This window comes from Schistocerca serialis, chromosome 1, assembly GCF_023864345.2.
Source record: "Schistocerca serialis cubense isolate TAMUIC-IGC-003099 chromosome 1, iqSchSeri2.2, whole genome shotgun sequence".
Classification (NCBI taxonomy): domain Eukaryota; kingdom Metazoa; phylum Arthropoda; class Insecta; order Orthoptera; family Acrididae; genus Schistocerca; species Schistocerca serialis.
The window spans coordinates 1,127,357,190-1,127,370,500 of NC_064638.1; the positions used below are offsets into that span (position 1 = coordinate 1,127,357,190).

Here is a 13,311-nt window from a genome sequence, read left to right on the forward strand (position 1 = left end):
GCACACATGGCTAGCTCGTGCATTCCTGTCGCGCGCATTATCCTCTGCTGCAAACAATACACTGACCATTGTGTTGTACGACAGACCAACTGTTTATTTTTTTCAACAACAACTATTTTATTCGCGATCACACATTGTCAGTTTGGCAAGCCGCAGCAACATACGATGCAATACGCACCAAACGCAAAATCATAGCGACCCCTAATTTTCGTTGCAAACTTTTTGAGTGTTGCGTAGTGTCTTACTAAAATGTGTACATCACAATAAGAATGGTCGTTAATGAGATGATGGGCACTTCGCCAGTATCTGGCATGTGCCTATCATTTCACCTGTAGGAACGCTCGTCATTATTTCCTTGCTGCGACAGAATTCCGAAACGGAGTGCCTCATTAAACAAGTAATTGGCAATCACAGAAAAACCTCATAGTGTCGGTTTTCAGAAACATAAAAAAAGAAATTTCATGTTTATTTTCATACTAGGAATTACAGTCACTGGGGTGAAATATATAAAAAGGGAAGTATAAATACTGATACATCGCCATAGGTAAGAAAGTTCCGTTTTTTAAGAATTGGCAAAACACTCTCCTCCTTGCGTGCTATCATTCGCCAAACTTTCGTTTCGATGTCTCGAGCGGTTTAGGAGATATGAGAGATGTTGCGAGTATTTCATTCTCGCGGGCGTGGGATCGGAAGCGAGCGCGCTACATGGGATCCATTTTCTCGAGGTCTGAGACAGAGACCTCCTCCCAAGTCCAAACAAAAATTCAACATGTTAGCTAAATTTCATACGCAGCAACATACGGTGTAATACGCACCAAACGCAAAATCATAGCGACCCCTCATTTTCGTTGCAAACTTTTTGAGTGTTGCGTAGTGTCCTACTAAAATGTGTACTTCACAATAAGAATGGTCGTTAATGAGATGATGGGCACTTCGCCACGAAGCTGACATATAACGCTACAAGTAAGGCAAAAATCAAATATTTTCAGTGAATAGTTTCTGTAAAATCGTCTGAGAAAGGTAACAGGTTGCGCGCGCTTCGGTTCTGTCAGCGCAGAGCGTCGCCAGTCGGCGTGTGCGAAGTATGTGCACGCGTTGTAATATGCGCTGCACCCAATCGACTCGTGCGGAATGTGCGTGTCGCGCTGTAGTGTCGTGTCACGTCACACGTGCTGTACGCGTCTCAATTTGCGCCTGGCCTTTTAACAGGTTCAAATGGGACCGCGCAAACTGGGACGCGACGCGACTCGGACGCGACGCGACTCGGAAGCGACACGCTCCTGCGCCGGGTCGCGCGGAGTTGTGGTTGCGGCACAGTTTCTTTCGCCGCGCGCCATGCGATTACAGCGGGAGGGCGAGGAAGGGAGCGGGAAGGCAGTCCTGCCATGTGCTCACTTCGGTATGGCGCATATGGTCAGTGGAAGTACCGCCCATCCGAAAAATACGTCTTTACAATATACAGGATTTTATTACCACTGGGTAGTGTTTCGTTTTTCGCCGTTTAAGCGCTCCATCTTTTTTCGTTAGTACATAATAGTTTTCAGTTACATATATCTGTACAGTTATTTCGTTTTGATTATTCTTTTGTAAAGAACAATGCACAGTTCAATAACCAGTGAGCCATTAGCCACGGGGATTAAATCTTCTGCCTCCACAATGTTTTCATATAGTAAGAAGGGACAGACGATTCATCGTGAGGGTAGTGAATAATGAAGTAAGAAAAAAAACCTTGTGTTCTGCCTTACGGCAGGTCTTGTCATGGGGGAGCCTCGTCAGATAGGTCCACCGCATGAGCGTCTTGGGAAGTGATTCTAGCGGTGGTTTCCCGTTGCCTTCCACTGATGATAATCAAATGAAAATGAGGACAACACAACACCCAGTCCCTGAGCGGAGAAAATCTCCAACCCAGCCGGGAATCGAACCCGGGCCCCTGGCCGTGAAAACCCGCCGTGCTGACCACTCAGCTTTCGGGGCGGACAGTGAAGTAAGGAATATTACAAAATCATGTGATCTAAAAGCAATACAGGGAAATAAAACAAGTTTATCTGCTTGCTGCCTGTTATCTTGACGTATCTATACGATCTGTTGCAAAAAGTCGAAAAGCCGTTATTTCGCCATGTATGACCCCTTTGTGCTCCTGGTAGAAAGCGTCTAAAATATGAAGCACATAAATTTCACTATCGTTACTTGGACGTGGATGTAGTAAGAGACATTATACTACGTACATGTGGACAACACATTTTCACTGCTAGCTGGAAAGAGTCGAGAAGCCCTCACGAATAACAATATTTTAATTGGCTCGCGTGACGAGAAAAAGTATTTCAGCTGTTGCATGCACGTCATCAGCATTAATAAACTAATTATACAACAGGCTACACAAATCAAATAAAATTGTAGGTATTATTACGGAAGTATAAGTATCATAAAAGAGCGTGGTCATTAGATATATTTAATTTCTTGAAATGTTTTGCTGACAAAGACAGGGCTCCTTTCATGACAATCTTTTTCGAAGGACGTGAAACAGAATTGGCAATTTATTTTTCTGTGAATTGTTAACCTTTTCTCATTCGAAGAAGCATCACCATTTATGAGTAACGCCCACATTTCTCTTGTTGACAGGTTCAATTGTACTTCCTTTCCCAAAACACAGTATAATTTGCAGAAACTCATCTTATAGCAGATATTACGAAAGAATTCTAGAACAGGGCGCCTCATTGGCAAGTAATTGGCAATTAGAGAGCTCAATAGTTTACGAAAAACTTCATAGTGTCGGTTTGCAGTAACATAAGAGAAGAAAATTCATGTTTATTTTCATACTAGGAAATTATTGTTTCACTAGCTGTCGATGACGGGAGTGAAGAAAATAAAAATAAAAACAGGTATTATAACTACTGATATATCGCCATGGATAAGAAAGTTCTGTGTCTTTACGAACTGATGGAATACTCTCCCCCTTGTGTGCTATCATTCGCCAAAATCTAGTTTCGATGTCACGAGCGGTTTAGGAGATATGATGGATGTTGTGAATATTTCATACTTGCGGGCGTGAGATAGGGGGTGAGTGCGCTACGTTGGATCCAGTCTCTCTAGATCGGAGGCAGGTAGAGACCTCCTCCCCCAAGTCTGAGGAAAAATTCAACATGTTAGTATCGTGTCACGTGCTGTACGCGTCTCAACTTGCGCTTAGCCTGAGGAAGTTGAAGTTCCTGGCGTACCCGTCTTGCGAACTTCCGAGGGCTCCGTGTAAACGCATTTGGGATGCGCTCGACGTTTTCATCAGACGTGCGTGTCCGACCAGTACTCTTCCCACTGCATGTGCAACCAACTTCATGAATTTTGTATGCCAGACGTACATCAACTTCTTCCTGAATCGACGACGGAATGCACGTTGCACTTGAACAAAGGACTGACGTGAATTCCAACAGTCAAAATGATTTCTCTTGTATTGCAGTCGCCGTGTTGCTACAAACAACAACAGCGCAGCTGTCATTACTTTGAACTTTCGTCTATCCAGTGGCGTGCGCTAGCGTTTCTCTCTTTTATAATTTGTCCATAATAAACAAGTGAATTCTTTTTGGATCACTCGGTATTGTGCACAAAATATTGTGCACAAACTGGAAACAATGGCTCGGTAGAACACCCGGAAGCACACCATTAATCATATTCATGGGCTATATACACTATGTGATCAAAAGTATCCGAACACCTGGCTCAAAATGACTTACAAGTTCGTGGCGCTCTCCATCGGTAATGATGGAATTCAATATGGTGTTGGCCCACTATTAGCCTTGATGACAGTTTCCACTCTCGCAGGCATACGTTCAATCAGGTGCTGGAATGTTTCTTGGGGAATGGTTGACCATTCTTCACGGAGTGCTGCACTAAGGAGAGGTATCGATATCGGTCGGTGAGGCCTGGCATGAAGTCGGTGCTCCAAAACATCTCAAAGGTGTTCTGTGGGATTCAGGTCAGAACTCTGTGCAGGCCAGCCCATTACAGGGTTGTTACTGTTGTGCAACCACTCCGTCACAGGCCGTGCATCATGAACAGGTGCTCGATCGTGTCGAAAGATGCAATCGCCATCCTCGAATTGCTCTTCAACAGTGGGAAGAACAAGGTGATTAAAACATCAATGTAGGCCTGTGCTGTGACAGTGCCACGCAAAACAACAAGGGGTGCAAGCTCCCTCCATGAAAAACACGACCACGCCATTACACCACCGCCTCCCAATTTTACTGTTGGCACTACACACGCTGGCAGATGACGTTCACCGGGCATTCGCCATACCCACACCCTGCCATCGGATCGCCACGTTGTTTACCGTGATTTTTACTCCACACAACGTTTTTCCACTGTTCATTCGTCCAATGTTTACGACCTGTTCAACTGTCGGCGGTGTCTGTCAGTCAACACGCGAGGTCGGCCTGTACGCTTTTGCGCTCTATGTGTCCCTTCATGTTTCCACTTCACTATCACACCGGAAACAGTGGACCTAGGGATGTTTAGGAGTGTGCAAACCTCGCGTACAGACGTATGACACAAGTGACCCCCAGTCACCTGACCACGTTCGCGGTCCGTGAGTTCCGCGGGGCGCCCCATTCTGCTCTCTCACGATGTCTAATCACTACTGAGGTCGGTAATATAGAGTACCTGGCGGTAGATGGCAGTACAATGCACCTAACATGAAAAACGTTATGTTTTTGGGGGTCTCCGGATACTTTTGATCACATAGTATATCTCTTTAACCCAACAACTAACGAGCGACATTTTTAGTTCCTGTATACCTTTCCTTTTCCCGAAGAGAAATAATGTCAGCGGTTGGAGCATAGTACTTATTAGCATAAGGGGCGATCAAAAAGTTTCCATTCGAAGGCCGTACAATCCACAATCGATATGAGAATCAGGTAAAATTGCCAACACTGAAGCCATCCACATGCTACCGACACTTCAGTTTGAAGATGAGGTCTTGGTAAAATACCGTGTCCTCCTGCGTGAAGACGTCCGCAATCAGTGGCGGCTCGTGAGTATACATTCTGGGTGTTCACAAATTTTTAGATTCAGATAAATCTGAGAGTGTGAAATTAATAGTTTCTACTGCGTAACAGTTATGTTTATCAACAAGTTTATACAACTACAGCCACTGCCAATAATTAAACAGTAATAATAAGATACATAACTTGTCTGACAAAACAAATAATTGTTTTTGTGAAATTTTGCTAATTTGTACATAATTAAGTACATTTTAGGGCAACACCGAAATAATGTGTAAGCTTTCGCAACTCTTCGCATTTTTGTGTAAGTGGGGGTTTTCGTGCTTTTCCATTTTTTCAGACAAATGTATCAGATCCCTAACAGATGAATTAGTTCATGAACCTACTTCCGGGCTGAAAATCAGATATTCTTACGCTACATCCACGCAACAACTTGCGCTAACTGTACACTTCTTTGTTAAACGTTCACTTATAGTCACGCTTATTTGATTTCTCAACCAAAGGATAGGTTCTCGGAGGCCCGAGTTTCCTTGCTTCCTGGTAATTTACTTTTCTGACCCTAGAATGAGGTATCCACTATGCAGCGGAGTGTGACTGATATGAAACTTCCTGGCAGATTAAAGCTGTATGCCGGACCGACACTCGAACTCGGGACCTGTGCCTTTCGCGGGCAAGTGCTCTACCGACTGAGCTACCCAAGCACGACGCACGACCCGTCCTCACAGCTTTACTTTTCTGTTAGGATTTAAAACAGGTTCAACGTAGGTCATGTTTACACTGCGCACGAAAGCCGACTGCAGCACAGTAAACAACCAACTCCAAACACAAAGTGCCGTTTGTGGGAATGATTAAACTCAAGCAGTAATGTCTACCAACATGGTCACTTGACTAGGATGCAAATGAGGTGCTGAGATCCATAAGAGCCTAAAGCACACCGCCATCGATCACACATTTAAGTGATTATCAGAGAAACCAGTGATACAGCTTTTTGTGAATTTTTATGTGGGCCTCAAGCACAGATAAGATCAACAGATTTCAGTAATATGAATAAATGCTACAATCTCACAATTGACGGTAATGTGCTTTAGGCCCTTACGATTCCCAGCGCCTCAAATGGATTACTGTATGATAAAATTCATAGCTTAATATACTGTAACCCAAACAATGGAAAATCCAGGGTTGAATGTAACAATGTAATGAAGAGGATAGTTACTGCCCACCATATAGGTGAGATACTGAGCCGCAGAAAGTCATAACAAAAGGACTGTCGGAAGGTTATCTTTCGGCCAACAAGGACTTCGTCTAAAATACAACTTTCCGACAGTCTTTTTGTTGTAAACGCAATTCCAATTAATGCAGCTACTACTGTGGTTTTAGCGGCTACATATGTTCACCGCGAAAGAGCTATATAAGTCCACACTTTATTTCCCAGTATCTTTCGAGGATACAGAGGTCATCTGTTGCAGAGACCCTAGTATGTTTGTGTTGGAATAGCATATACTTATTACAATAAAATACTTAGAACTCACCTGCATTCCTGCCTAGCGTGCATGCAAAATGAAAGATGTTGCTTATTAACAAGAACTTATACATCATAATAAAGATAATTGGCGTGAGAAACAGTGGAAACCAAAGTAAAAACAATGCATCAAATATTCATCTTGAGGTTTTTTTTCCATCAGAAACTTACTATTTACGACATTGCTTAAGCAATAATATGTAAGTATTCCTTCTTGAGCAAAGCATAGTTTCTCCTTGTTTACTATTTCCCATACATGATTCGGTTCTGTTGTACCATACCCACAAGGGGAAGGCGGCAACATGGCCAGCCTATTCCGCTCATAGTTGGCAAGTCGCTTGTGTGCAACCAAACATGAAAGACTCTATGATTGATATTTTGACTTAACAACGCCCCGTTTTTGAGAAATCTACCCCTAAAGTTCATTACGCGCAGTCGAGTCAGAATTAACGGGGTCGATAGATAACTGAAAATTGATCCTTCTTCATCAACATATATGGGGTCAACAAACACATATTTTCCTAGAAATCGAAGAAAGAAACTTTAACAACTGCTTTATGTACCGAAAGTGCCGCTTTCTAGCCACCACGGCATCTGGTTGCGGAGCGGAGAACGGGTGTTAGATTTCCAGTTCCAATCTGTAGGTTCCTTTGATTTTTATTTTTTTCGTTTCGAAATTGATGGGCATAGGAGGGTTGATAAGATAAGTGAAGCAATAGGGAACAATAAGAAGACAGGCAAATAAATTTAACAAATGTTTGGTACTACTGAAATCAGCTGATTCATCAAAAACTACTGAAAACTTATTTCGCGAAGCAAATTACTTAGCGTGTCTTTGCCTTCACCGCCTGTACTACGTTTCACAATACCACTGGCCTTTGCCCTACTACATGTATCTTTCTTGGTGATTTCTGAATCTGAACACACTGATTTCAGTAATGCAGATAAGTGTTCCGTAAGTCGACAGACATACGGTGCATTCAGAAATAAATGCACAGAGCCTTATCTCCTCCTCCTTAACTTCGTTACTCACATTTGAGTCCTGGAATGAAAATGAAAAAACTTTCTGCCCTACCAGTCTTACAGCACGTTGCACATGCTTCTGCGTTTTTACATGTCCATCAAGACTAGTTTTCGCTCACGAATAAATATTTATTTCACTTTCACACACCTTACAGCACGCAAAATTATCGCCCTTTTACTAAGTTGCAGTCAATACCTACATTTAGCTTCACCTTCCCACTCACTTTCGTAGTTTCGAGTGTAATTTACTTTTTTACTAACTCCGGGTGCACTCACTCCCGCGTTTAACTTTCCCGAAGACAAACTGTTTCAAGCCTTTGCTCACTTAACTGTGGCGCTAGAAATACACCACGCCCAACAAACAGTGAACTGAGGCATCGTAACCTCAGCAGTGAAACGCAGTAAGCCGATAACTATTAGCAGTATGCAACGCGGTAACCGATTACGTTACTTACGTTTTCAGACCCTTTACTTGTAACATTTCAGCAACTCAGGAGAGCTGACACCGAGTGACACATCTTACCACTGCCATCACTCTAAAGTGCTTTGAGACCACAGCTTTACAAGTGTGTCAGTCATTGTTACCCACGTCTTTCCCATGTGAACAGCTTTCTTGGAACGAATAACGAAAGCGCTACTTCATACTTATTTTGACATTATAGGGAAATGGTAGACATTTTATTTTCGGCTTATACAGTTATGATTCGTTCCACTACATTACCAAGAACAGTTATTCCTTCCGAAGAAATATTTATTTCACTTTTACGTACCTAACAACACTCTTGGAGTCAGGCATAGGTGGATTATCATTGCCCAAGCGCATATTATAAAGAGATTAACATATGTCTTAAATAACGTCTGTGCTAGTGATAAACTAAGAGCAACCTGTATTACTTGGAGCTGACAAGACAAGCGTCTTTAGGGTGAAGAATTCAGAGAAGGGGATTCTCAAAACTTAATATCTGAAGTAATAATGCGTTGTTCAAGCGGTGCACCTGACAAACAAGAATTAACTGATGAAATTGTCAATAATGTCTTTCAGAAAATTACTAAGTGGTTCCTTGTAAACGGACTCTCACTGAATTTTGATAAGACACAGTACATACAGTTCCGTACAGTAAATGGTATGACGCCATTAATAAATATAGACCTTAATCTGAAGCATATAGCTAAGGTAGAATATTCAAAATTTTTAGGTGTGTCCATTGCTGAGAGATTAAATTGTAAGAAACACATTGATGATCTGCTGAAACGTTTGAGTTCAGCTACTTATGCAATAAGGGTCATTGCAAATTTTGGTGATAAACATCTTAGTAAATTAGCTTACTACGCCTATTTTCACTCATTGCTTGCATATGGCATCATATTTTGGGGTAATTCATCACTGAGGAATAAAGTATTTATTGCACAAAAGCGTGTAATCAGAATAATAGCTGGAGTCCACCCAAGATCGTCCTGCAGACATTTATTTAAGGATCTAGGGATATTCACAGTAGCTTCTCAGTATGTATACTCTCTTGTGAAATTTGTTATTAACAACCAAACCCAATTCAAAAGTAATAGCAGTGTGCATAACTACAATACTAGGAGAAATGAAGATCTTCACTATTCAAGATTAAATCTAACTTTGGCACAGAAAGGGGTGAATTATACTGCCACTAAAGTCTTTGGTCACTTACCAAATAGTATCAAAAGTCTGACAGATAACCAACAAGTATTTAAGAAGAAATTAAAAGAATTTATGAATGACAACTCCTTCTACTCCATAGAGGAATTTTTAGATATAAATTAAGAAAAAAAGAAAAAACCAAACAAAAAAATTATAAAAAAATAAAAAAGCTGTTATATTAACTTAATTATGTTGTTAAATTAACTTAATTATGTCATGTATTGGAAAATTTGACTCGTTCCACATCATTACGAAATACCGTATTCATGATCCATGGAACTAGTATTAATTTAATCTAATCTAATCTACATTCGGGAAATGTTATTGTGAAGGAATAAAAACGAATCTTAACAAGCTTTGACCATGACCGGGACGGGATTCGAGCCTGCGATCGTGGCGGTCGCGCGGTTTCAGACTGTAGCGCCTCGAACCGCTTGGCCACCTGCCCGGCACTCTTCTTCAAGGGTTGCAAGGGTTGCAACAATCTGACTGCGAGAAACAATGTTACGCAAAGAATGGATACAATTTTACGTTCAAGGAAAGCCGAAAGCCGTAATTACCAGAAGGCTGCGACGTGATAGATACATTTTGCAAATAGACCGAAGTTTGGAATGGACAAGGGTAGGGGAGCAAATCGGTCTTGTCCACGTAAAATCCATCCTCGTATTCGCCTAAGCAGTTTACCAAAGCTATGGAAAACCTAAAACTGGATGACTGGACGTAGTTATGAACCCAGGGCTTCTTGACTGCATTGTCTTAATCGCTGAAGAGCTTGCATGGACGATTTAACGCCGAGATACTTCTGGAAGATTTCCTTACAAGACGTGTCACATAAAAGTATAGTAATGGTCACTTGCTTGAGAGAGGCTCGCAAGCGCAAGATTTGTATACATTGTGTGTCACAAATAGTAGCGAAAACTGACAGCAATGAATGTGTACGATGGAAAAAGGGGGGAGGGGGCGCTTGTGTGGAAAAATGTACTCTAGTCGGCCCTGGATGTGGATGACGACGTTAATGATCAGTTGGTTAAAAAATTTCAAGAGTAATGGCGATTTCGATATTCAGCTGTACGAAGCTATAATGACAATGATTTGTTACGTATAGTTTATAGAAACAGCATATTTCATGAAAATCTTCACTTCTGCAGAAAAATCACTCTTACAACAAAAGCAACAGACCTCTTTGAAATACTATATTCTTTTATGGAATAAAACAACATCAACTGGGAAAATTATGCAGGCGTATGTACTGATGGAGATCGTAGTATGACGGGCTTTTAACCCTGATTGCAAACCCTGATCCGTAGGGAGGCTCCATAGTTGGACGCACTGTTTTATTTAACGAGTAGCACTATTATTTAAAAATATGAGCCCAGTCCGTCATGAGTCTTCAATCAGTTACCGAAATGGTAAACTTCATTAAAGGTCTGCCACTTAAGTTGAGATGTTTTCAACAAATCTGCGTTGATTTGGGGCTAAACACATTCCCTTCATTTGCTACAGTGACTGTCGCTGGCTTCTACGAGGAAATGTCTTAAAAAGGTTATACGATTTCGGGAATGGACTCTTACCTACATCTACGTGATTGCTCTGCTATTCACAATAAAGTGCCTGGCAGAGGGTTTAATGAACCACCTTGAAACTGTCTCTGTACCGTTCCACTCTCGAACGGCACGCGGGAAAAACGAGCACTTAAATTTTTCTGTGCGAGCCCTAATTTCTCTTATTTTATCGTGATGATCATTTTTCCCTATGTAGGTGGGTGTCAAAAGAATGTTTTCGCAATCGGAGGACAAAACTGGTAATTGAAATTTCATGAAAAGATCCTGTTCCAACGAAAAACGCCTTTGTTTTAATGCTTGCCACTCCAATTCACGTATCATGTCTGTGACACTATCTCCCCTATTTCGCGATAATACAAAACAAGCTGCCCTTCTTTGTACTTTTTCGATGTCATCCGTCAGTCCCACCTGATGCGGAACCCACACCGCACAGCAATACTCCAGAATAGGGCGGACTGGTGTAAGCAGTCTCTTTAGTAGACCTGTTGCACCTTCTAAGTGTTCTGCCAATGAATCGCAGTCTTTGGTTTGCTCTAACCACAACATTATCTACGTGATCGTTCCAATTTAAGTTGTTTGAAATTGTAATCCCTAAGTATTTAATTGAATTTACAGCCTTTAGATTTGTGTGCTTATTGCACAATACAAATATCTTATCTAAATCATTTTGCAACCTTGTTCAACAGAAACATTTGAGTTCCGAGAAATTAGTAAACAATTACTTTTTTTAAAGCTAGCGAATCTTTGTGACATCTTCAATAAACTCAACTCAGTGAATGCATCTCTTATATGTAATGAAACAAACGTTCTGGAACTATCAGAAAAAACTTCAGCCTTCAGAAAGAAAACTGTGGAAAAAAGTTTGGACGATAAAGCTATACATTACGTTTTCTCTGCTCTTCACACTGTTTTAAAGACAATGACTTTCAATTGAGTAAATAACTGAAATATGTGTTTGAGGATCATTTAAATGAATTCACTGATTACTTTCTGAAGTACTTTCCGAACCAAGCTGATCAACACAACTGCATCAAATATCCCTTCAGTATAGAACTTCCGTCAGCACTAACGGCTGAAGAATGCTATGAATTTACTGATATTTCTTCAGACTCCACATGAAATCAGTTCCTTTCGTCATCCTTGTTTTAGTTTTGGAGCTTCGTGAAGCAGGAGTATCCACAAGTGGGTAACAAGGCCCTATGAGTTTTTCGATACTTCTTGCAATATCCTACTTATGTGAGGTAGGTTTTGCAGTACCGGCAGTCATCACTACGAAATACAGATCGCGAATGAATCTGGAGAAAGAGATGAGAGTTGCAATTTCCATTCTTGTGCCAAGACTTGCAGAACTGATGACGAATAAGCAAGCTCATCCTTCCCATTGATTTCTTTGCAAGAATAAGATATAACAACATTAATAGTTGGTTAAACTGTGTTATGTCAACTGTTAATATAGAATTAACTACTTTTATTGATTTTGTAGAAATTTAATTTACTTCACACTTCGAGTTCGATGTCATGTACAAAAGCAGCCACGGTTGTTTATATGCACGTCAAGGGAGCAGTGGACTCAGAAGGTTTGAAAAGCGCTGACTATAATGAAAATGTCGCAACCGTTGCTTTAGAGGATCGAAGAACAGTTAATGCTGGATGGTATCAAAAACTTCGTATGCCACAACCAATTGGTAAAATCAGCATAAAATAACTAAAAAAGATGCATTATCCTTCATCAAGAGAACACTAGTTTCCACAAAGGTCGTCGAAGATTGATTATGAGACGGAGAAAAGCCTAGAATTATGGTCTCTTTGACCCTATTCACATGATTTGTTGTGCTCAGGACGTCTTTTTGTTCCCTTACGTCAAACAAGAAATGCGTGTGTAGAGATTTCCATCATCGCACTGATCTGTTGAATTCGTCTACCGTGTTTTTGATGTACCAAATCAGAGCGAAAAAAATCTTTCCGGTAGTGTTTTGAACGCAAGAATAAGAGTATAAATTTCAAAGACAAATGCTTTAAGAAACATTAAAACGACTTATTTCAAACAATATTTTTTTAACTGATTTCTTTTAACCTCAAAAGAGCCATCGTGTGGAAATGCCTTTGTTTGTGGACCATGAGAAGGGAATCACTGTGACGTACCGATCGCAGCACGATGGGTATCCCGTCCTTCGTCGTAGGCCCAATACCATCGAATTTGCGTGGCCCCAGTTCCACAATCTTCTTCCTGTGTCCTTCCACTTCCTTCTCGTACTCACTCTTGACAGAATATACTGGAATGAAGGGAAAGTCGTATTGCTATAGCACACAGTCCACATTAGATAATTAAGAATGTGGTAGAAAGTTAAAACTTACAGATTTCGTTCTGTCCTATAATAGGTTTATCGCTCTCCTTGGAGGACATCTTGTGATCCAGGTACAGGGCTCCACGAGGCAACTGACCTTCTGTAAAAAAGAACAAACAAAATACTAACAGTAAGGTTACCTTGCGTCAAACACTGTACAGTTGCTTGCAGAGTATATACAGAAACGTGGATATAGGAACGC

The 13,311-nt window shown here is 41.1% G+C and overlaps 1 protein-coding gene across 12 annotated transcripts in view; it reads right to left on the reverse strand.

Annotated features, from left to right (window-relative positions):
- LOC126416983 (sorbin and SH3 domain-containing protein 1) overlaps positions 1-13,311 on the reverse strand; it is a 1,139,715-nt gene that overhangs the window by 361,869 nt on the left and 764,535 nt on the right. For all 12 annotated transcript variants that reach the window (XM_050084918.1, XM_050084885.1, XM_050084932.1 and 9 more), the window contains 2 exons: positions 13,120-13,209; positions 12,907-13,037 (listed from right to left, as the gene is read on the reverse strand). In XM_050084918.1, the coding sequence (XP_049940875.1) occupies positions 12,907-13,037; positions 13,120-13,209 (221 nt within the window). The remainder of the gene's footprint in view (positions 1-12,906; positions 13,038-13,119; positions 13,210-13,311) is intronic.